Raw genomic sequence first — 19,881 nt, 5'->3', positions numbered from 1 at the left:
AACTGTCTTCACCGGAGCGAAGACAGTATCGATTGCGAAAAGCCAATTGAATTGGTGTAGTGGTATCAATTGATTAAAAAGAGCAAGATTGCGCTTACTGAAACGTGCATACAACGTGGCAAGAATGATAAAACATTGAAGTGTGGATAAATATAGAACAACCGAGAGCAATCTAGCCATTGTCAGGCATGGAATATAGGCAGACCCAGAGACAAAAAAGGCCAACACAACAAAAATCAATAGTGCGGAATTCTCAAAAGAAAAATCATGCCACACAAATCTGACGCCCTGATTACGTATTTTACTCAGGAAATATCTTTGGTAGGTAGGACACGATCTACGTAAAGTAATTCTTTGTTCGTGAGATGTATTCCTTAGTACTCATTCTTTGAATTCATTCCTTTGTGAGATGTTTAAATAGTACATTGCGTGCATTTCTTTTTTTCTTAGTACTATATTTATTCATTCCTAATTCACTTCCCAGTTCTTCTTAATTCGCCTAGTTTATTCTCTGTACACATTCTTGTGTGCGTTGTTTTAATAGCACATTGTTAGTTTTGATTGATTGATTGATTGATTGATTGATTGATTGATTGATTGATTGATTGATTGATTGATTGATTGATTGATTGCCATGACGACGGTGATGATTACTTACACCTGTACCTTGTGCACCTCGCAAGGTCAGCCATGGTTCTCGTTTTACGAGCGTCGTTGCTATGGGAAGAAGTAGTGCGCACAGGCGGACAAGCAGGGCCAAATTGAGCGAGGAACAAGTGAGCGAGCAGGTGAAAGTATAAAAGCGCCTGTTTAAATTGCCGTATGCGTAGGAGAGGAGAGGCAGGTGGGTTTACCGCTACTTGGTATATTCTACAGCTTCTGCTTACCGGCCTTTTTTTTTCTTGGTCTTAATAAAGAAACAGCAACGCATTTCATTTTATCGCGTCGCTTACTTAGCGCCACATGCACCCTTTCACCTCGGTCACCTCGCTGTGAAAGCAACTGCCAATACCGTACCCGCATCGACTGTCGCAAAATGATGCAGATTCTGTCGCTGGACAACCGGGTGTTGTCGGCGGTCGTGCCCTCGGTCATGGATCCGCGGCCCGACTTCGACCTGGAGTACGTTCCCTTCCGAGAACTGGGCTCCCTCACCTGGCCTTACCTGACCGGAGCCGAGTGGTTAGAGGTACGTGAAACGGACAAAATGAAAACCCCACGAACGGTGAGATTTACGGCATTTGGCTACGTAGCGTTTTTTTTTTCTGATTAGTTAACCTACAAATTTTTCTAATTATTGGTCGCAAAATTCAAAAGGCGCGAGCAGTGCCAACGCCTTTTTCCAAAACCCACACGCTGCGACTTACAAAGCCACCTGGCTCGTAAAACTTTACTTTTTATCACGCAGAAACGGTTTTCTAAGGCCCGTTCATTCACGCCGGGATATAACAACTGAAAGACGGCTCAGCGGGTCTAAGACCAACAAACAAACAACTATACTGCAAAACTCCCAGCGTTCAACAATCGAACCTCGGACGTTTTGTTCGTGTGTTATTTATACAGTGACCGCTTTAAATTGCGCCCCGCTCCGAAGACCCCGCTTTGCTAGCGCTCCCCCACCAAGAACTCACATCGCGCAAACGTTACATAAGAGCCGTCACTTCCTCTTCACTGACGCCTCGCCGTCACCAATACAACACCATGGACGAGGGAGGAAGTCACATACACGCTGTCACAAAGCCACCGGTCCGCGGCTGTTTACTCCATTCATAGTTCTGATTCTTCATCGGATCTCCCAGTTCTCTTCTCTCTACCGAAACCTTTCTCTTCTGTCTACCATTACATTTTTAATGCACTCCCACAAACCATCGCTCCTTTGCCCGCACAACAAAAAAACCATGGTGCCGCTGGGGCTTCGAAAAAAGAAATACATTTGGCGATGGCTGCCAGTATTGCTGCGCGCGCATGTCCACGAATGCATTGCGCGCATTCTCAATCGCGGTAATCAGCGTTGTTAAAGAAAAAATAGGCGCACACTGCGGTGTTCTCAAAAGAAATGAGAGAAAGGCTATGTCTACAACCAGAATCTCCCCTCGCTTCTTCAGCACCTCCCAGCGCACTCGCCCTAAACATGAAGACGAATCAAAAATTATTCTGCCGTATTCTGCCGGCGGGAGAAAAAAAGAAACACAAAGACGACGCCAGGCAAGCACACCCATATACAAGCTTTCATGGGGTTTAAGTGAGGTGCCCGAACATAACAGCGCCCTCACGCACGAAACTCCTCATATCGTAATCACCAATGCTTCGTAAATTTCACGCTCGTTCTTCGCGGTTCTCTTTGATATACCGTGGTCACAGGTCTTCAAGCACAGGAGAACCCTCACATGCGGCACAATGAATGGCCAAATTGCTTCCTGTCCCAGTTTTTAGTGTGTTGCCGTGCTCCTTTAAGTTGTCGACGTCCCTGGCCGCAGCGAATCAGCAGAAGCACCACAAGACAACGGGAGCGCTACACGAACCGCCAGTGTGGTGTACCATTCGCCCGAATGACGCTCGTACACCCGCCCAGGCACGCACTCATACTACACGCACGTCTGCGGTATTGTGCGCGAGAACGGAACACGGGGCGGAAGTAATCACCGGAAGCACACTTGTCCCACTGGACAGGCACGCACACGCGCCGCAATCATCTAGGCTGCAGAAGCACAAGGATCACTCCGGCGAACGGACGACATTTCATACGAAAGTTCCCTCATAGCAGACGCAGAAGAAAACGCGCGCAGACACACGCACCGCACTGGTCGGACCGAGAATACGCAACGAAAACAACCAAAAAGAAACAACATAAGCAGTCCCCTGCGCGTCTGGCCGGAGGAAACCGTCTTAAAGGGTCACTGAAGTCAAGCTCCTGTTTTTGCTTGCACTGGGTACACTGCCTAAAAAAAACGGACTTCCTTGTTTATCCGGGTGACAAGGCGGTATTTTTTAAAGCCTAAAAAAAGAAAACTACTATGCGCAATTGGCGGCGGCCGCACCAGCTAATAGCAGTGACGTCAGTAAAAGGGGCTACGTGATTGGACGATGTCCAAAATTAGAAATCAAACAAATTTCGGCTTCCGTTCTGGGATACAACATGCTTGGTATCCGACGTTGTCGTTGGAAGGGCCTCTCTATATCTCAGTAATCGGCATACCACGCTGCTGCCATTTTGTCGGCTGTGAAATATGTCAGATAAGCCTACCAGCATAGCTTGGAATCGTAGCAATCACTAGCCGAGGCGTCCGCAGTGGATGAACGCCATCCGCGTCACTGGAGGTGTTCAATTGCGATGCACTTTTCCTCCATCTTTGGAGCTTACCTGGCCATTACAAACTAACAAACTTAAGCCATATTCTTCCATGCGGAAATGTGTCGTGGCTTAGTTTCAGCTGAGCGAACGAATTGCGACGACCAGTCGGAGGCCGGCGGAATAAACGCTGGATCGACTGACTCTGTCGGGAGGGGTGGGGGGGGGGGGGGGGGGGGCGAGCCGTGCAGTAGCGCTGTCAAGCCAAGTCACCTTGTTGTGACCTCACACAAAGCGAGGATTCAGAGACAACTACAGCATTTTATAATTGATTTTTCTAGTTAATAAAGTCGCGTAAACGCAGCGAAATATCTTGACAGACGGCCTACAGACTACAGGCTACAATGTGCGCTCGTAATCCCGCAATGTTTATAAATCACTTCAGTGTCCCTCTAAAGGCCTAGAAGGGAAGGCATACTAAGCGACGGATCACTCATCCCACACAAAAAATTACCCCACCTTCCCGCGAGGGGAACCCTGTGGAGATGCGACGCATCTTGGGGGTTCACTTGGTGTTTCCGTTGGGTTGATTCTCTAATTGCGTGAAACGTGTGAGCAACGCGTATGATGTACTCTTTATTTAACACGCGGCGTAACGTCAACGATGACGGCCTTGTGGTCGCTGAAGTGTACGGGTCATGGATGGTGAAATAACGGGACCACCGTGCAATTTGCAGCGAAGATCAAGTCTATGCATGTGCCCGAAATCGGAACGCTGGTGCTGGAACGACCGCGGCTATGACGCAACGTGGCGCGGGTATGACGCAACACAATCCAAGACAATCCACTTTAATCCAATCCAATCCAAATCCAATCCAATCCAAGCCAAGCCAAGCCAAGCCAAGCCAAGCCAACCCAATCGAATCCAATCCAATGCCCCTCGCGAGAGAGTGTTCGCTATCGGAGAGGAGAGGGGATGAGCGGCGGAGAGCGCAGCTCGGGCGGCGAGGAGAATGGGGTAGGGGTGTGGACAGACAACAACAACGCCGTATGGAGGGACAAGGCGAGTGAATGAGATGCAGTCGCATCTAAAATGAACGCACACAAAAACTAATAGTCCGCGTAAAGATGTGGGAGGCATGCAGCGAAGGCCGACGGAGATAGCTACACTCATCTCTCCCCCGACACCCAAAGCAACCAACGCCGACTGGCGGCAACATGGCCGCACAAGGCAGCGGTAAATGGGAGCCAGAACTCGGCCAGCAATGGCAACAACCCCTCTCGCCCGACCCCGCTCTCGCATACCGGGGCCGCTGAAACCCCAAACAGCAAAAAAGAGAAATACAGTACCCATACAGGGTGGATCCAAGCCGTTCTACGAACAGCTCTGAGTTCCCTCTTCAAAGCGAAGGCGAAAACCATTGCGTGTCCTTTTTTTAGTTTTCTCAACACTATCAAAACTCACTCTTTTTACAGTACTCTATATGGGATGTTTGTGACTAGACAAAAAAACGCACAATTCTTAACACAACTATACGAGCACTACTATGAAAAGCTCCACGCCTGTACACAACGCGCAAACACTAACCGTACACAGCAAAAAATTCACAAAGAAATATGCGTTATTCTCACTCACTTATCCAGTCGAAAATGACAAGAAAAGTTCCTTTAGTTTGTCGTATTTTCGCTTGTCGTAGTGTCGTATTGTCGTATTATTGTGTCGTGATTCTGATGTTCTGTCGTGTGTCGTATTGCTGTCGTAATTTTGATATTTCGTCGTGCCGAATTCTCTCTTGTCGTGATCCTGATGTTCCATCAGTGGTTGCACGTGGTTTGAACATCACTGCCCATTGTGAAAAGTAGCGTAGTTCTGTTGTGACTGTTTGTCGTTGAGAAAATTGATCTTGTCGTTACGACAGAAATGTGTCGGAACAACAGATGGCTTCATGGTAACAGGATTTCTGTTGCCACAACAGTTTTTTGTCGTACGATAGAAATTCTTGTTATGTTTTTACGGTATTCCTGTTGTGATCCTGTTGCAAGGGGTCGCATCTCGCCCCGGGTGCACATCTCGCCCCTCTGAGAGAGGGGATGGCGGGCTGTGGTCCGCGTGATCGGAGCAGTCACATTAATATCCCCACATCATATACACCACAAAACGCACTTAGCTGTCTCTCTAAACCGTCCGCGCGTTCCTCACAGTGTGTCTAGAATAGTACGTAGCCAACCGTGTGTAACCCGGCATGATAAAGAGATTGGTCATCTCGTGAGTGAGATCCGTAGTACCATAGATCCGTAGTGAGATCGTGAGTGAGATCCGTAGTAATAGTATCGATATACTTGCATCCCCTTCTACTTTATAGATAGCATTCAATGCTACTGTGCTTAACCGCTATCTGCAAGATTTCTTTCTGTATGCGATAATGCGTGTACGCAAGCATTTTTGGTACAAGATGTCTTATACTGACCCTGTGAACATGTATCCCCAGCAATGCATTAGTGTTTAAAGGTGACGCCCACTTTAAGAAAATCGGCGAAAGCTTAATCTTTGTCAGCTGGCTTTTCCCCACTGCGTGTTGCGCAGTGAAGCATGGCCATCAACATGGGGAGTGTGATCACAGAAAGCGGCTCTAACTCTTTTGTTATAGAAAGTATACCGAAACAAATTATATCACAATTAGCCCCTATAACTACTGTACCAATAAACCACCAATTTTTATATTTGTTACTCACAGAGAACCTTGTAAACGTTACAGAATTACTCTGCATGTCCATGTAGGCAAGTTTGGCTACAGAAACAACAGTCAGCGCTTTAACATAACTATCAGGAAGCACATATTATTACAATACCCCTTAGGAGGACTCTAAAACTCCGTAGCACAGCTTTACTGGTACTCCTTAACACAGTAAAAATGTCATTGGTTTTTAGTGAACGCAGAATACTTAGTTGTGTAGTTTGTATTCTTTGTATTCATCGGATTTGTTGCGTTCTGCTGCAGCATAAGCTGGGGTGGCTTCAAAGGCTACCAACTGGCTGACCCTTATTGACGTAATACTTCACCAATATAACTAGTTGGGTTTTTCGCAATGTCTATGATTACTCGTGTACACGAGGGAACATGACTGTTCCTTGGGATTATGCATAGCTCAAATATTGATTCCATGTATGGAAGTATCTCTAGTGTGTTGTAATGTAAAAAATTGCGCACTTTTCAAAATATTTTCTGGAAGAGTTCACTGCTTCATCCACGCGACAATAATCCCAGGCGACATTCTAGTGCACCAATTTTGCAGAGTGTTATTCTCAGATAACTCTGAGCACTCAAAAATGTTTGTACTTAGCACAAGAACAATATGTGTTGGCAGTTAGTGAATAATCGTCAGAGGCGCATCTAAAAAAGCGCATGAATTCAAACTGTGCCTAGATTTTTTCTGAAGTCATTACACACATCATCACATTCAAATTTGGAGGATGAATTTCTCGGTTACGTTGCATTTTACTCTGCAGGTCGTGAACCAGCACCTCCCAGTTGAGCTAGGCATGGATGACGAAATGCTTGTCATGAACCGCCGGCTGCTTCAGCTACTCGGGTGGCTTGTCGCTGGATTCGAGGACACCGGCGCGCTGCTCTCGTACATAACGTGGCACGTGGCACGGCACCTGGCACCCATGACGTCGTACCCGCTGTCGCACGCCCAGTTCGCCGATCTTTCGGGCTTCCCGGACATCACAGGCGCCAGCCGCGTCGCCACATTGGGCTACATGCTGGGACGCTGCTATGTGGACGCGGACTCGTCTTTGCCGTTCGCCTTCGCGCACGTCTTCACGAACCGCTGGCTGCCGAAGTCGGCGGTGGCGAACGTCAGTGCCATGCTGTCCGGCATACGCGCGATGGCCAACTCCACAATGGCTGCGCTCTCCTGGATGGACGAACCGACCAAGGGCGGCGCCTTCGTGAAGTTGGCCACGCTGCGCTCCATCATCGGCATTCCCGGGACCCTGTCGTCCGACAAGGCCTTGAAGCGGCTATACCCGTACGTGCCGGACCTCCGGGGATCGTACCTGGACATGACACTAACGCTGCACAGGGCCGAGCTCGCCTACGCCAAGGGCTTCCTCCGCTCCAATCGCTCGGCGGTTGACGTGGTAAGCGTGCCGCTCACCCTGGTCAACGCCTTCTACCTGCCCGTGTATCACGTGGTGGTCATCCCGGCGGCCATCCTCTACCCGCCCTTCTACGTGGCCTCCTATCCGGACGCCTACAATTACGGCAGCCTCGGACACGTGCTAGGCCACGAGTTGACGCATGCCTTCGACCCCGAGATGGGTCTGTACACGCACGACGGGCTCCGCCGTGACTGGTGGACGTCCGCGTCACGGACGATGTTCGAGAGCAAGCTGAATTGTCTGCGACGCCTCTATAATCATATCCCGTGGTCTGGAGGCGTCAACTTCGGCGACCACGCCCTGTCCGAGAACTTCGCCGACAGTGGTGGCATGCTGAAGGCGTATCGGGCGTTCCGGGCGACGGTTGCCACTCGTGAAGAACCGAGCGATGACGCCGTCGTCGAACCGCAAGGGATCGAAAGCTTGAGCGCTGAGCAGCTGTTTTTCGTGAGCAGCTGCTTCAAGTGGTGCTCTAAAGACGAGAAGCAGAGCCCTGGCTGGTACTCACCGCCACGCATGCGTTGTAATGTGCCGCTGCTCAATATGCCAGAGTTTGCTGAGGCATTTGAATGTCGCGCTGGGACAACCATGAACCCATCCACCCATTGTGAATCCATGTGACGCTAGAACCCCGGATCAGCAGAGCTGTTGTATTGTGTAATCGTGAATACCTTCTTGGAACCTCCAATTTGATAACGCCGCGTTATTCGTATTTGGCGTAAAGTTTTCAAACTTTCAACAGTGACTGAATGTGCAGGTCAGGTATGAGAAACTTCAACCTTCTTTCTAAGCGCACGTATTTGGTTTGTCAAATGTATGGTGGTAGAGTAATTGTTTTCTTCGGTTTCCTTTATTTGATTTAGTTGTGTTGTAATAGGTCGCGAGCGCTGATAAGATTCCAGAAGCTTTGTTGAATTTCGTGTGACATAGTTTTGCAGGTCTGCGTCTGGCTTGTTTCTCGTGTCAGGGTGCGGCGAGTAGTAGGAAGATGCCCAAACCAAGTGAAAGGAATTGATATCGATTTTGTACTTTACTTACAATCACAACGAAATAATTGTGTGAAACCCGTGGGAAGTTTATACCAAAGTAAGAAAAAAGAATAAAATGTGCTTCCAAGGTAACGTTTTTGCATGTAAGAACCGCACCGGAGGGGAGCGGGTGAAACTAGCTAAGGGATTCGCAAGCGTGTTGCGGAACTGATTTCCGGGCACCCTTAAATCCTTAACGCTGATATGTCAGACGTGGCCGCGAAGCCTTCATACGTGCATTCGACTTGCACGGCTACTAGCCTCGTCATGCCTATGCACCGAAGGAAAATTTCCATAAGCTTAGTAATTATTACGTATCGACCATTATTTCGTTTATTCTCGACCCTAGCCTGTTCGCTTACTTCTAACATTGCACACACAAGAAAGTTGGACCGCTTCCATCTGGAGTGTGCAGTAGTCCTGATGAGCCCGCTCTGACGCGTAGCATGAATATCCGTAAGGTGATAGGCAATCACGCATGCTGTGCCCAGTGTTACAGAACCACAAATTTAAAATAAGGCGATACAATTAAATCTCTTTAATGAAATCGCCACTTTGAGGCAATGACAGCGTCCTCGAATAAACAGCGTATAGCAACAGCCTGGAGCGAAGTATATTGTGGGATGCAACGTTTGCGCATTACCAATGGCCATCACATGCAATGTTCTAATCACGTTTTCAAGAACATAACGCACCAAAGCTTGACATTGAGCTAGCATTCTATATCATAATACCTGAAAACACGGTAGTACCATTGCGCACGGTCGTATTTTATATGCCTCTGTCGAAAATATCTGTACATGCCGACAGCTTAGCCATCACTAGAGACTGACCGGCATTGTGTGCGCAGCATTGCGAACTTTCGGGGCCCGTGTTGGCGCTTCCTAGTGAGCACACTCCAGCTGCACATGACGCTACCAGGGGGAACCTTTGAACATGTATCCACGTGCTTCTGACACACATTAAAACAGATGAACCGTCTGAACTTGTAAGATTCACTGCCTAAAGATCCACCAGTGAATCTTCCCTCTTGATGAACCTTTCTTCTCGTTGCATATTCAGGATCGATTGGATCGTCTGTCGGTGGTTACCTCGTCTCGTTGGATTATCAGCGCGATTGGATCGCTTGTCTCGGTGGTTCTTTCATCTCGCTGAATATTCAGGCTCGACTGGAACTTCCGTCTCGGTGGTTCTTTGTTCTCCTTGGATATTCAGGCTCGATTGGAGCTTCTGTCTCGGAGGTTTTCTTCTTGTTGGATACTCAGGCTCGGACATTCATGGTCGAGTGGATTTTTCATCTTGCTGGACCTTAAGTCTCGTCAGCATACTCTGGGTCGGTTAGGATCTTGTTCCTCGGTGGTTCTTTTATCTCGATCTTTCATCTCGTTAGATAGTCAGGCTCGACTGGATCTTCTGTTTCGGTGGTCCTTTCATATCGTAGGATTTTCACGCTCGATTAGATCTTCTGTCTCGGTGGTTTTATCCCCTCGTTTGATACTCAGGCTCGATTCGATCATCTGTCTCGGTGGTTCTTTCGTCTCACTGTACACACATGCTCGATTGGATCTTCCGTCTTGGTGGACATTAGGGGTCGAATCGATTTTCCATCTCGCTAGATCTTTCATCTCGTTTGGATATTGAGGTTCTTCGTATTATATAAACGTCCGAAACACTCCTAATCACCTTGTGTGCCTATTTCAGCGAAATAGCAGTGAGAACATCCGCGTCTGACGTGGGACTGTGTAACTTCGCCTAAATAAATCACGATTAAACTAAAATGTATTCCGGGAATTACGCGTTCCACGTGGTAAGCAGCGCTAAATGTGACAACAGCTTCACTAAGATGAAACTACTAGCTTACGACATATAGCTCCGTCACTCTCGTATCGACTGGAGAACGCGAGAACAACAAATATTTGTTGCGAATTCGCTGGGTTCTTTTTATTACAGCGTGTGCGTATGCGTGCGTGCGTGCATGCAACATTTCTTCATTTCCAATTAGCAAGAACAAAACCAACCAGCGGTCTGGTAATAATATGTTCGTAAGAACGAACGCAACATCCTTCCCGCCGCATGCGCACGTGCAGCCCCTTAAACAAGCGTAAATAAAAGCTAGGAAAATTTACTAGCTCAAGTATGCATTTTGCTATTTTCATTTAAACTTCAGATGGCTTTAGGTAAGTGTACAAGTAGCCTTGATACCATTCAGATAATTTAACTCTATGTGGGCTCCTTATACTACTTATATGTACTACTGCTTATAAGTAAGCATACTTAGCAGAAATACAGTAGCGTACCATTTTCTGGACTATAAAAATTCGGAATTCGGGGATATTCGGGACTTTCCCTAGGAACTGCCAGTTGTCCCATAGGAGCATAGGTCGGCGTACTCACTCGTGAGTACACTCATTTGTACTCATTTGTACTCAAACTCACGAGTGAGTACTATGATGAGTGATCACACACCCAGAAAAAAATAGTGAGTACGATGACGAGTGAGTATAGGGGTAAGTCCACTACTCGTGAGTACAGTACTCATGAGTACACTACTCATGAGTATGAGTACTCGTGAGTACAGTATTCATGAGTATGAGTACTCATGAGTTTGAGTACTAATGAGTATGAGTACTCATGAGTACACAGCACTCATGAGTACACAGCACTCATGAGTACACAGTACTCATGAGTACACATCACTCATGAGTACACAGCACTCATGAGTACAATACTCATGAATACTGTTTTTGCGAGTGCTTGCACTCTTGAGTATATGCACTCCTGAGTACAGTACCGTATAAACCGGAATATAGGTCGAGTTTTTTTTTCAAAAAAATCCGCACAAAAGTCACCCCTCGTCTTATATAGCGGTCATTGGCAGAATGTAAATCCTTGTCTGGCAACAATGTGCAAGCGTAGTTCGTCGCCAATCGCCATTCGTGTCGGACTGCTCTCTCGCTCATCAGGCCTTTATTTGATTTCGCTTTTCTCTAGTTTTTCGTCTTTTACTCGTCTATTACGCGTGCGTGCGTACATTTCTGTACGTCTCTGTTCCGAGATGAGTGGCGGCAGTCGACGCCAGTTCACCGCGGCGTTTAACCTGACGGCGATTGAGCCACCGAGCAGAATGGGAATATGGCGGCGTAACGCAAGTTAGGCGTTTCTGAGAAAAGTGTGCGGTACTGGCGGAGCCAGAAAGCTAAACTGTGCGCGTGCAATCCCCGAAACCGATCGTTCTGTGGACGTCAAGCGGTGCACCCCGAGTTGGAGAACAAAGTGGCGGACTTCGTCCGGGAACTTCGCTCACGATCGCTCCGGAGGCCATGCGCGGACCGGCTCCGCGAACTGTACAATGAGTGGATAGCCGGCGACAACAAAAAGACCTATACGGGCCGGTTGCGACCGTGTAAAGCTGGGTGTCCTTCTCTGGGCAGTCGCTGCCCGACGACATGGTTACACGAGCGTTCAAGAAGTGCTCCATCAGCAACGGGCCTGATGGCATGGAAGATGACAGTGCGAAGCAGTCATCCTCGGACGACTCTGAGAGCTCGGACGAGTGACTTCGGCAGGCATAGTGAGTGGCAGTGACGGACGGGCGTCGAAAATAAATATAGACATTGTGAGTGCGCTTCTGTGCCGAATTAATTTTCTTGTCAACTTTTCCCACCTCAAGGTAGGGGGTCGACCTATATACCGGGTCGACCTATAATCCGGTTTATACGGTAGTGCAAACAGTAGTGCAAACAAGAAAACGGACGACAAAAGCTGCCACCAGAAGACACGCAGAAAAACGCAGTTTACGGCCACGGCTGCACCGACAACCCCCGAGCTCCCCTGATCCCGACCCGGCCTGAGAACAAGAGGAGACACCAGACGCAACGCGAGTGCTTACGTTCCGTTTTGCTTTGTCACATGTACTTGCCTTCGCGCAGTAAGTCGCCCAACGACAGTGCACCGCGTCAGACGTTTTCTCCCTCTGTCCTGATTTATATGTAACCTGTGCTTTTCTAATCAATTAAACAATTTATTTTTTCTACTTAGTCTTTCATTCGAGCTACGACCTAGCTAACAGTGCAGATAAGTTGATTATTCGTGAGTAATACAAATTGAGTACTCATGAGTGCAGAATGAGTAGTACTCATGAGTGCAGAATGAGTAGTACTCATGAGTGCAGAATGAGTAGTACTCATGAGTGAAAAATGAGTAGTACTTATGAGTACTACTCATGAGCAGTAGTACTCATTGAGTACTCATGAGTACAGATTGAGTACTCATGAGTACAGAGTGAGTACTCATGAGTACAGATTCAGTACTCATGAGTACAGATTGAGTACGAATACTCGTGAGGACAAATGAGTTTGAGTACAAGTGAGTACGATTACAAATGAGTATTTGATGAGTGAGTACGAGTGATTTTGTGAACAGACGAACTTTTTGAGTCTGAGTGTGATTGAGTACAGCGTGAATGAAAAAAATTGTGATTGAGTTTGAGTGAGTTCTTTCTGTTTTGCCGACCTATGCATAGGAGTAATGAATACGAACAATGAATATTTTGGACAAAATACAGCCAAATGTTCAATTTTTCAGATAAAATTTCCCGCAGCAGGGCCACGGTGCGACTACTGGACGACACCATTTTGAGTCCTAGCCATCTGGCAATCCTCGGGATTGGATGGGGATTGGCTTGACTCTCACCAGGAAGACCAACTTTGATCTTTCGCGACGTTTTGAGACTTTGCTCAAGGGGGCAGAAACATAGCGTTGTGCGTGGGGATAACGGACGACGAGATCGTGCGCAACGTAACCGCGCTGCCGCAAAACGACTCTGACTCTGACGAAGACACTCCCCACTACCCACATCCGTCAGCGCAAGACATTGCCAACGCTTTGGGATTGTTCTCCAATGTTTACGAAGAAAACGTGACGCTTGCAGAGATGGAAGCGGACGTTCTCTCATGAAGGAGGACTTTAGGGCAAGGAACAATCCGCGACTTCTTCACTCCTGTTTTAATCGGAAGCAAAGTTCGTTTTTGCGGCTCGCGGAGTTTTTGGTCTGCTCTTTTATTTGGGCTCTTTTCCTTTCCCCTCCGGGTCCGCAAATTCGGTCGGCTACTGTAGTCCCATCTTTATGCGCCGTCTTTCAATCCTTCACAAATGTGGGCGTGATAGCGGTCTCACCATAGTGAATGGACAAGCCAGAAAGTTTGAGTTTCGTTTGGTATGAATATTAAATTGTTTCAACGAACTGAGTAGGTTAACAGTGGGTGGGATATTGACCTTAAATGAGACAGTACAGTCACATTATGCGACCCTTAAACACATGTCTTGCTCTCGGATCTGCGTTTCCCAGCCACAGTGTATTACGGGGTCGGGACGACGGCTCCGTGGAAGCCGTTTATTCAGTTCTTTATAGCAGCTCCAAGAAAAAGCATCGCGATTCACTTTTGCGCACCACTTGGAAAAACCGGAGGCACATATCCGTGCTTGGGTTGCGGTGGATACATTGTGAGGCGCTTTAGCACGCCTGAACGCTTATTTATTGGTTTAGCGTACAGCGATACCCGGGTGAAAAGTGGTGGCCAAGAGCTACGCCATATTCTTGCAGCTCCCAGATGTGACGCTGGACGGATTTCTTTTCGCTGAGGCAGGTTATGTACGTTTGATAACGAGGATGACCACGAATATACGCATACCACGTGGGATTTACCGTACACATCACCTTGTATATGCGAGTCCAATTACCTTAAACGTACACTGGAATAAATTTGTCAAGCTCCTGTTTTGCTTGCAGGGCCCAGACTGGCTCAAATATACACTTTTCAATGTTTATTCGGTCGATAAAACGGCATTTATTTTATAAACCCCGAAAAAATAAAACCAACCATGCCCGGTCTGCGGCGGCGGCAGTGATGTCCATACGAGTTCTACTGCGGCTGTAGGATTTGGAAAATTACATTTCAGATTACTTTCGATTTTGTTTTGTGAAACAATATGCTTGCCATCCGACGTTACCATTGGCTGGCAATCCCAGATATCTCGGTAATCGGCATACCTTCCTTCTGCCGGGTTGTCGGCTGTAAACTGCGTCTAATGAGCCTGCCAGCATGGTTTAGAATCGTAACGAACACTAGCCGAGGCGTACGCAGGCAATAAACGCCGTCCTCCTCACCGGAGACGTTCCGACGCGATGTGTTTTTCACGCACCTTTCGAGCTTGCCTGTATAATGCCTGAATCGTAAGAGGTGTGTTCTCTCCAGGCCAAGGGCCGGCTGAGGTGCAGAGAGGACAGCTTTTTCGAAATGATTTTTGTCTCATAAACGCAGCGAGAGTGGTCGAAATATGATCTAGAGACTCCAGACTGCAATTTTTGCTGTAATCCCGCAATGTTTGCAGATCACTTCAGTCTCTCTTTAAAGAGACACTGAAGTGATTTATAAGCATTTCGGGGTTACTATCCCAAAGGGTAGACTGGAGACCCTAGGCCATCTTTCGACCACTTTGGTGGCGTTTACGCAGTAGAAAATACAATTGAAGCGTTTCCGCCCTCTCCACATCCTTTTTGCCTATTTTCTACTACGTTTCGTATCACCCTTACTCTCGCAGGGCTTGTATATAATGCGCCTATTGTGCGGCTCGCTGGCCCTCCGACGAAATCAGTCGGCCCAATGTTTAGTCGTCCGGCCGCGGGCGGCTCTGCAAAATTTGTTCGCTCGGTTCAAACTAAGACACGTCAACATTTTTTTCCGAAAAGAGTATGTCTTGAGTTTGTTAGTTTCGGACTGCATCAATCTTAGTAAAGTCTATTAAGTTAAATTAGCTTCACACTTGCACACATACGGGTTCCGTTCGGTATCGTTTGCCGGCAAAAATTCGGGTTTAGTTCATGTTTTCGGTTCGGTTCTAGTTCCCGTTCGACACCCTGGCTTCTGTTGCCATGGTGATGGCCGCCATAACAGCGGGAAAGAGTGAGAGAGAAAGACTCTGAGAAAGAGAGGGAGCTTACGACGCTACGCTGCTTTCGCTTCACTGGAGCTGTAGGCTACAAATGCATGTGCAACTTGTGCGCTAGTTGAAAAACCAATTCCATTTATACGCGGGGGCTAAGTCAGCGAAGTTAATATAGGTGACAAAAAAATTATAAAATTTGCCATCGCTTCCTAGTGAAAGTTGATAGAGAGAAGCGGGAAAGCTTTCCTACGTCAAAACTGCGCCAAAAACTACGTGAAAGCCTTCGCTAAAAATTACACCCACCTCCCCTCACAGGAACCCTGTTGTGATGCGACGCTGAGGGGTGTTCAAACGCAAACGGGGAGCAAGCGTCGACCGAAAGGCCGCCGGAGAGCGGCACACCGGTTATATGCGCAGCGCGCCCGAAGGAGAGGAGACCGCGGAGAGAGAGAGTACTGCGCATATGCGCAACACCGCTCGCAGCGCCGCCCACCGGCGGAGTGAGGGCGCGCTGGGCCGCACACCCGCAGATGTTGAGAGAGAGTGTTCGCTCTCACCTGGGCATGCGCCGGCGCCAGTGCGTCTGCCACGGCTATGACGCAACACAATCCAACACAATCCACTTTAACCTAATCCAATCCAAATCCAATCCAATCCAAGCCGATCCAAGCCAAGCCAAGCCGAATCCAATCGAATCCAATCCAATGCCTCTCGCGAGAGAGTGTTCGCTATCGGAGAGGAGAGGGGTGAGCGGAGGAGAGTGCGGACGCCGACGACGACGACGACGACGACGCACGCACGCAGGAAGGACAGGGCCGCCGAGAAGAGATGCTCTCAGCGTCGCATCTAAAAGTGCGCCCAACATTCGCTAAAAGTGCGTCCAATCAATCGTCAAACTTCAAAGAGCCCAATCACGAATGAAGAACGAAACCATGCGACAATTTGTCGCGCACTAAGTAAATGGAATATATGGAAGAGGCTTCGTACTTACCGCACCATGCAACATATAACTGGAACACGTTTCTACAATAGTTTTCAGGAGACCCTGAAACTATCTTTGAGAATTTTGTTACATTTCTTGGTTCTCGTAAATAACACGTTTGCTCCCTCTCTTTCTCAGAGTCTTTCTCGCTCACTCTTTCCCGCTGTTAAGGCGGCCATCACCATGACAACAGAAGCCAGGGTGCCGAACGGGAACTGGAACTGAACCGAAAACGTGAACTAAACCCGAATTTTTGCCCGCAAACGAAACCGAACCGAACCCGTATTTTTTCCGCAATTTCGGACCTCAACCCGAACCGGAGTGAGTCGAAGAAACCGTTGCGAACCTGGTTCGGGGCTTCAAAACTGTAATTTCTGACTTTTGATTATGGTGCTCTATTCTTGTCTCTAGCAAATTTTACCAATCACCCAGCAGCACCACAAAATATGTGGTCTGTAGTGCCACAGCACATCAGTTTATCCTTCCATTATTATCCCCAATTTAATGAAAACTTGTCAGTATATACTATCAGTTTGCATTAGACAGTACCCATCTCTCCCAATTTTCTTTTTCATTTGGAATAAGCTAAGTTTGAAGATCGAACTTGAACGTATATTCTGAGGCGACATATCATGGCTTATTTCTCATGGTTCCTATATGCATGTTGTTTAATATTGTGCAAAGTTTTCAATGTGTGGTTAATGTAAACGAACCGCGCAATATGCATCCTGTGCAACACGAGGATCACAGAGAAGCCCCATCCCGGACAATATCTAGGTTGTACGGAGATGCACCATCTACCGCCTACACAGACGAAGCCTGTTACCCCGGAAGAGCAGTCATGGCAGCCACCGTTGTTTTAAATAAGCAGCACAGGTGCAGCATCTCAATTCCCGGTCACAACCCTCTCCAAGCCGAGGAAGCGGCGATAGCACTTGCGCTTAGCCAAAGCGACGCCAAAGTTATAATCTCAGACTCCCAGCAGGCGTGCCACAACTTTGCCAACGGTCGCGTGCACGTCACAACACTTCGACTAACCAATCAGAGACAACCAACGAGACCAGTGAGGAATTTGTAGGCACCAGCACGCAGCGAAATCCCCGGCAACGAGATCCGCAACCTCGTGGCTCGAGATTTGACCCGCCGAGCCGGCGCTGGTGAAGCCGAAGCCGAGCCCGAGCCCATGCAACCTCTTGTCACCTACCAGGAATTCACGCAGCACTATAGGCTGTCCTGTGAAACCTACTCTTCACCCCAGAAATCGCTACCTAGGGATCAGGAAAGATTATTACGTGCCCTGCAGGTCAACACCTTTCCACATCCCACCAGACTTCACCTCTTTGACCGGACACAGTTGTCTCCACTTTGCCGCTTCTGTGGAGAGCCTGGGACTCTCAGACACATAGTGGGTGGCTGTGCTAAGTCTACCCTAGACCCCCCTAACATCCGCCTTTCCATGGCGCTTTGGGAAAGAGCCTTGGCCAGCTCCGGCCTCGAAGATCAGCTGCACCAGATCGAAAGGGCTGCCGACGCGGCCCCAGCTCAAGGCATCCTGGAATGAGGACGCCTCTGTGAAGCATTTTCTGGGTTTAATGAAAGTTTATTTTCTCCCTCCCTGCCCATTGCGAACGACTTCAGGGATATCATGAACAATAAATCCATATCTTCCACTTATTTTGGTTGCAATAGGTGGTTATATACAAACAGCGGTGAGAGACAAAAACTCGTAGTCCTCTCCGTCACGAGCACTTCTTGTACAGTAACATTGTGTCCCTTGTTTATTGGTGAAGGCCACCTGAACTCTATAAGATGTCTTTCTTTATGCACGCATTGCGCTACTATTTTGTTCCTAGCGTAATATTGACAACTTGAACAAAAGAATAATGGATATTTTATATTCATTCAAAGGCTTTTCAAAGCACGTACATATAAGATTTAGAGCTGCATGAATCAACTAAACTAAAAGATAAAAAATGATGATGGATAATGTGGTTTGATGCGAAGGACACACGATAGCATTTTTAATACCTTCTCTTCCTTTGACATACCATTCTGCAGCACTGGACTACCAGCGACCACTACCGATGCTTGTGGCTTCACTAAGCTACTGTCCTTCCTAGAATCCAATCGCTGTCAGCTTTCGCTAAGTACCATCAGCAAGTTGCTATCGTCCGTGTTGCCTCATGCTCAGTGGGTCATTATAGTCGTTCCTTCCTTGTAGCCGGAATGCTAGAACATGGAAGGCGGGAAAAATGAAATCGCTTGAAGCAGCACCTGACGTGCTTCACATTCGAGTGTGATGTCCAGGCCGGACAGTTTTCGGCATCTAGTACTCCTAACGAACTCGTGTAAAAGCAGGAACACCATTGAAACTATAGCACATGAAATCCGTGGAAAACCAAATATTTTAATTTTAAATGCGAAATTTTTTTTGCCCCAATATGCCAAAAGACGTGTTCGTGCACGCGTGCGTCTGTAGACATTTGATGCTACCAAAAAGACGGCTGGCGCGTAGGCTCTCGTCTACGCAGAGAAGTTGCCTGCCCGCCAAGGAGACTTCCTGCTTGCCAGTAAACTGCCTGTCTGCCTGCCTTCCTGCCACCAAGACGATTTCGGCGAGGAAGCGTAATTTGGAGACGAGGGGTGGCCCGTCACCAGGAACGAGGGGGGGGGCGGCTCTGGGAAGGATGCCACTACGGGGAAGGTGGGGTTTCGGCGTATAAAAGTGCAACGAGACGAAAGATCCAACGTGACGAACGGTACAACAGTGGATCTTTCGTCTTATTGGACATTCAGGCTCAATAGGACCTTCTGTTTCGGTGGGGTGGCCCGTTTCGAGACACCCCGGCGAGAGGAGGGAAGGGGGGGGGGGGGTGGAGGAAGGCCGTTGGCGGCACCGGGGCACCGGGGCCCCGGGCCCGCTGGCCAGGAGGCTACATGCCTGCCTGTTAGAAGACTGCGGCGAGTATGCATTACGTAGAGACCAGGTGCGGCCCATCACTGGTCGGCAAGAGGAGTGGATCACAAGGCGGCACCACAGTGGCTACGGAGAGCCATGGATTAGCGCGCAGCTCTCAGCCCCCGCTTCTGTGGTTCAGCGTAGTCCCTTAGCGTCAACGTCATTGTATTGGTGACAAGGAAGAGGCCACCGAAGATAGAGCGAACAAGAAAGCGGAGGATGAAAGTATGGTCGAAGTGCGAGGGGCAGGGGTGTATACCGACGCCGCGCGAGACATGCTCCCCGGCGGTGACGGATAACGCCATTGTTGCGCGCACCGTCGTGTGTTTGCTGATGACGTGACTACTTCTGAAGACGCAGCCCTTTAGGGAGTATCGAAATGGTCAGTCAGTCTTTAGGGGCGAAGTCCCTTAAGGGCCTGGGCTGTGGGCATCTCCTGTCATCGTCGTAGTTTCGTGCAGTCAAGTGCGGTACTAAAGCGCCTTGACACTCGTTTCCAACGCCTCACGC

General features: G+C 48.3%; 1 protein-coding gene across 1 annotated transcript; it reads left to right on the top strand.

Annotated features, from left to right (window-relative positions):
* The first annotated feature begins 1,039 nt into the window (after positions 1–1,039).
* Positions 1,040–8,160, top strand: LOC144180722 (endothelin-converting enzyme 1-like). Its single transcript, XM_077708999.1, has 2 exons — positions 1,040–1,189; positions 6,798–8,160. Exons 1-2 carry the CDS (start codon positions 1,040–1,042, stop codon positions 8,076–8,078), a joined length of 1,431 nt encoding a protein of 476 aa, XP_077565125.1. The 3' UTR covers positions 8,079–8,160.
* Positions 8,161–19,881: the final 11,721 nt, after the last annotated feature.

This window comes from Haemaphysalis longicornis, unplaced genomic scaffold (genome assembly GCF_048455015.1).
Source record: "Haemaphysalis longicornis isolate Haplotype H1 unplaced genomic scaffold, Haemaphysalis longicornis Haplotype H1 scaffold_4, whole genome shotgun sequence".
In the NCBI taxonomy this organism is placed as follows: Eukaryota; Metazoa; Arthropoda; class Arachnida; order Ixodida; family Ixodidae; genus Haemaphysalis; species Haemaphysalis longicornis.
Note: the sequence above shows the minus strand (reverse complement) of the source record. Positions and strands in the feature narration are given on the sequence as shown.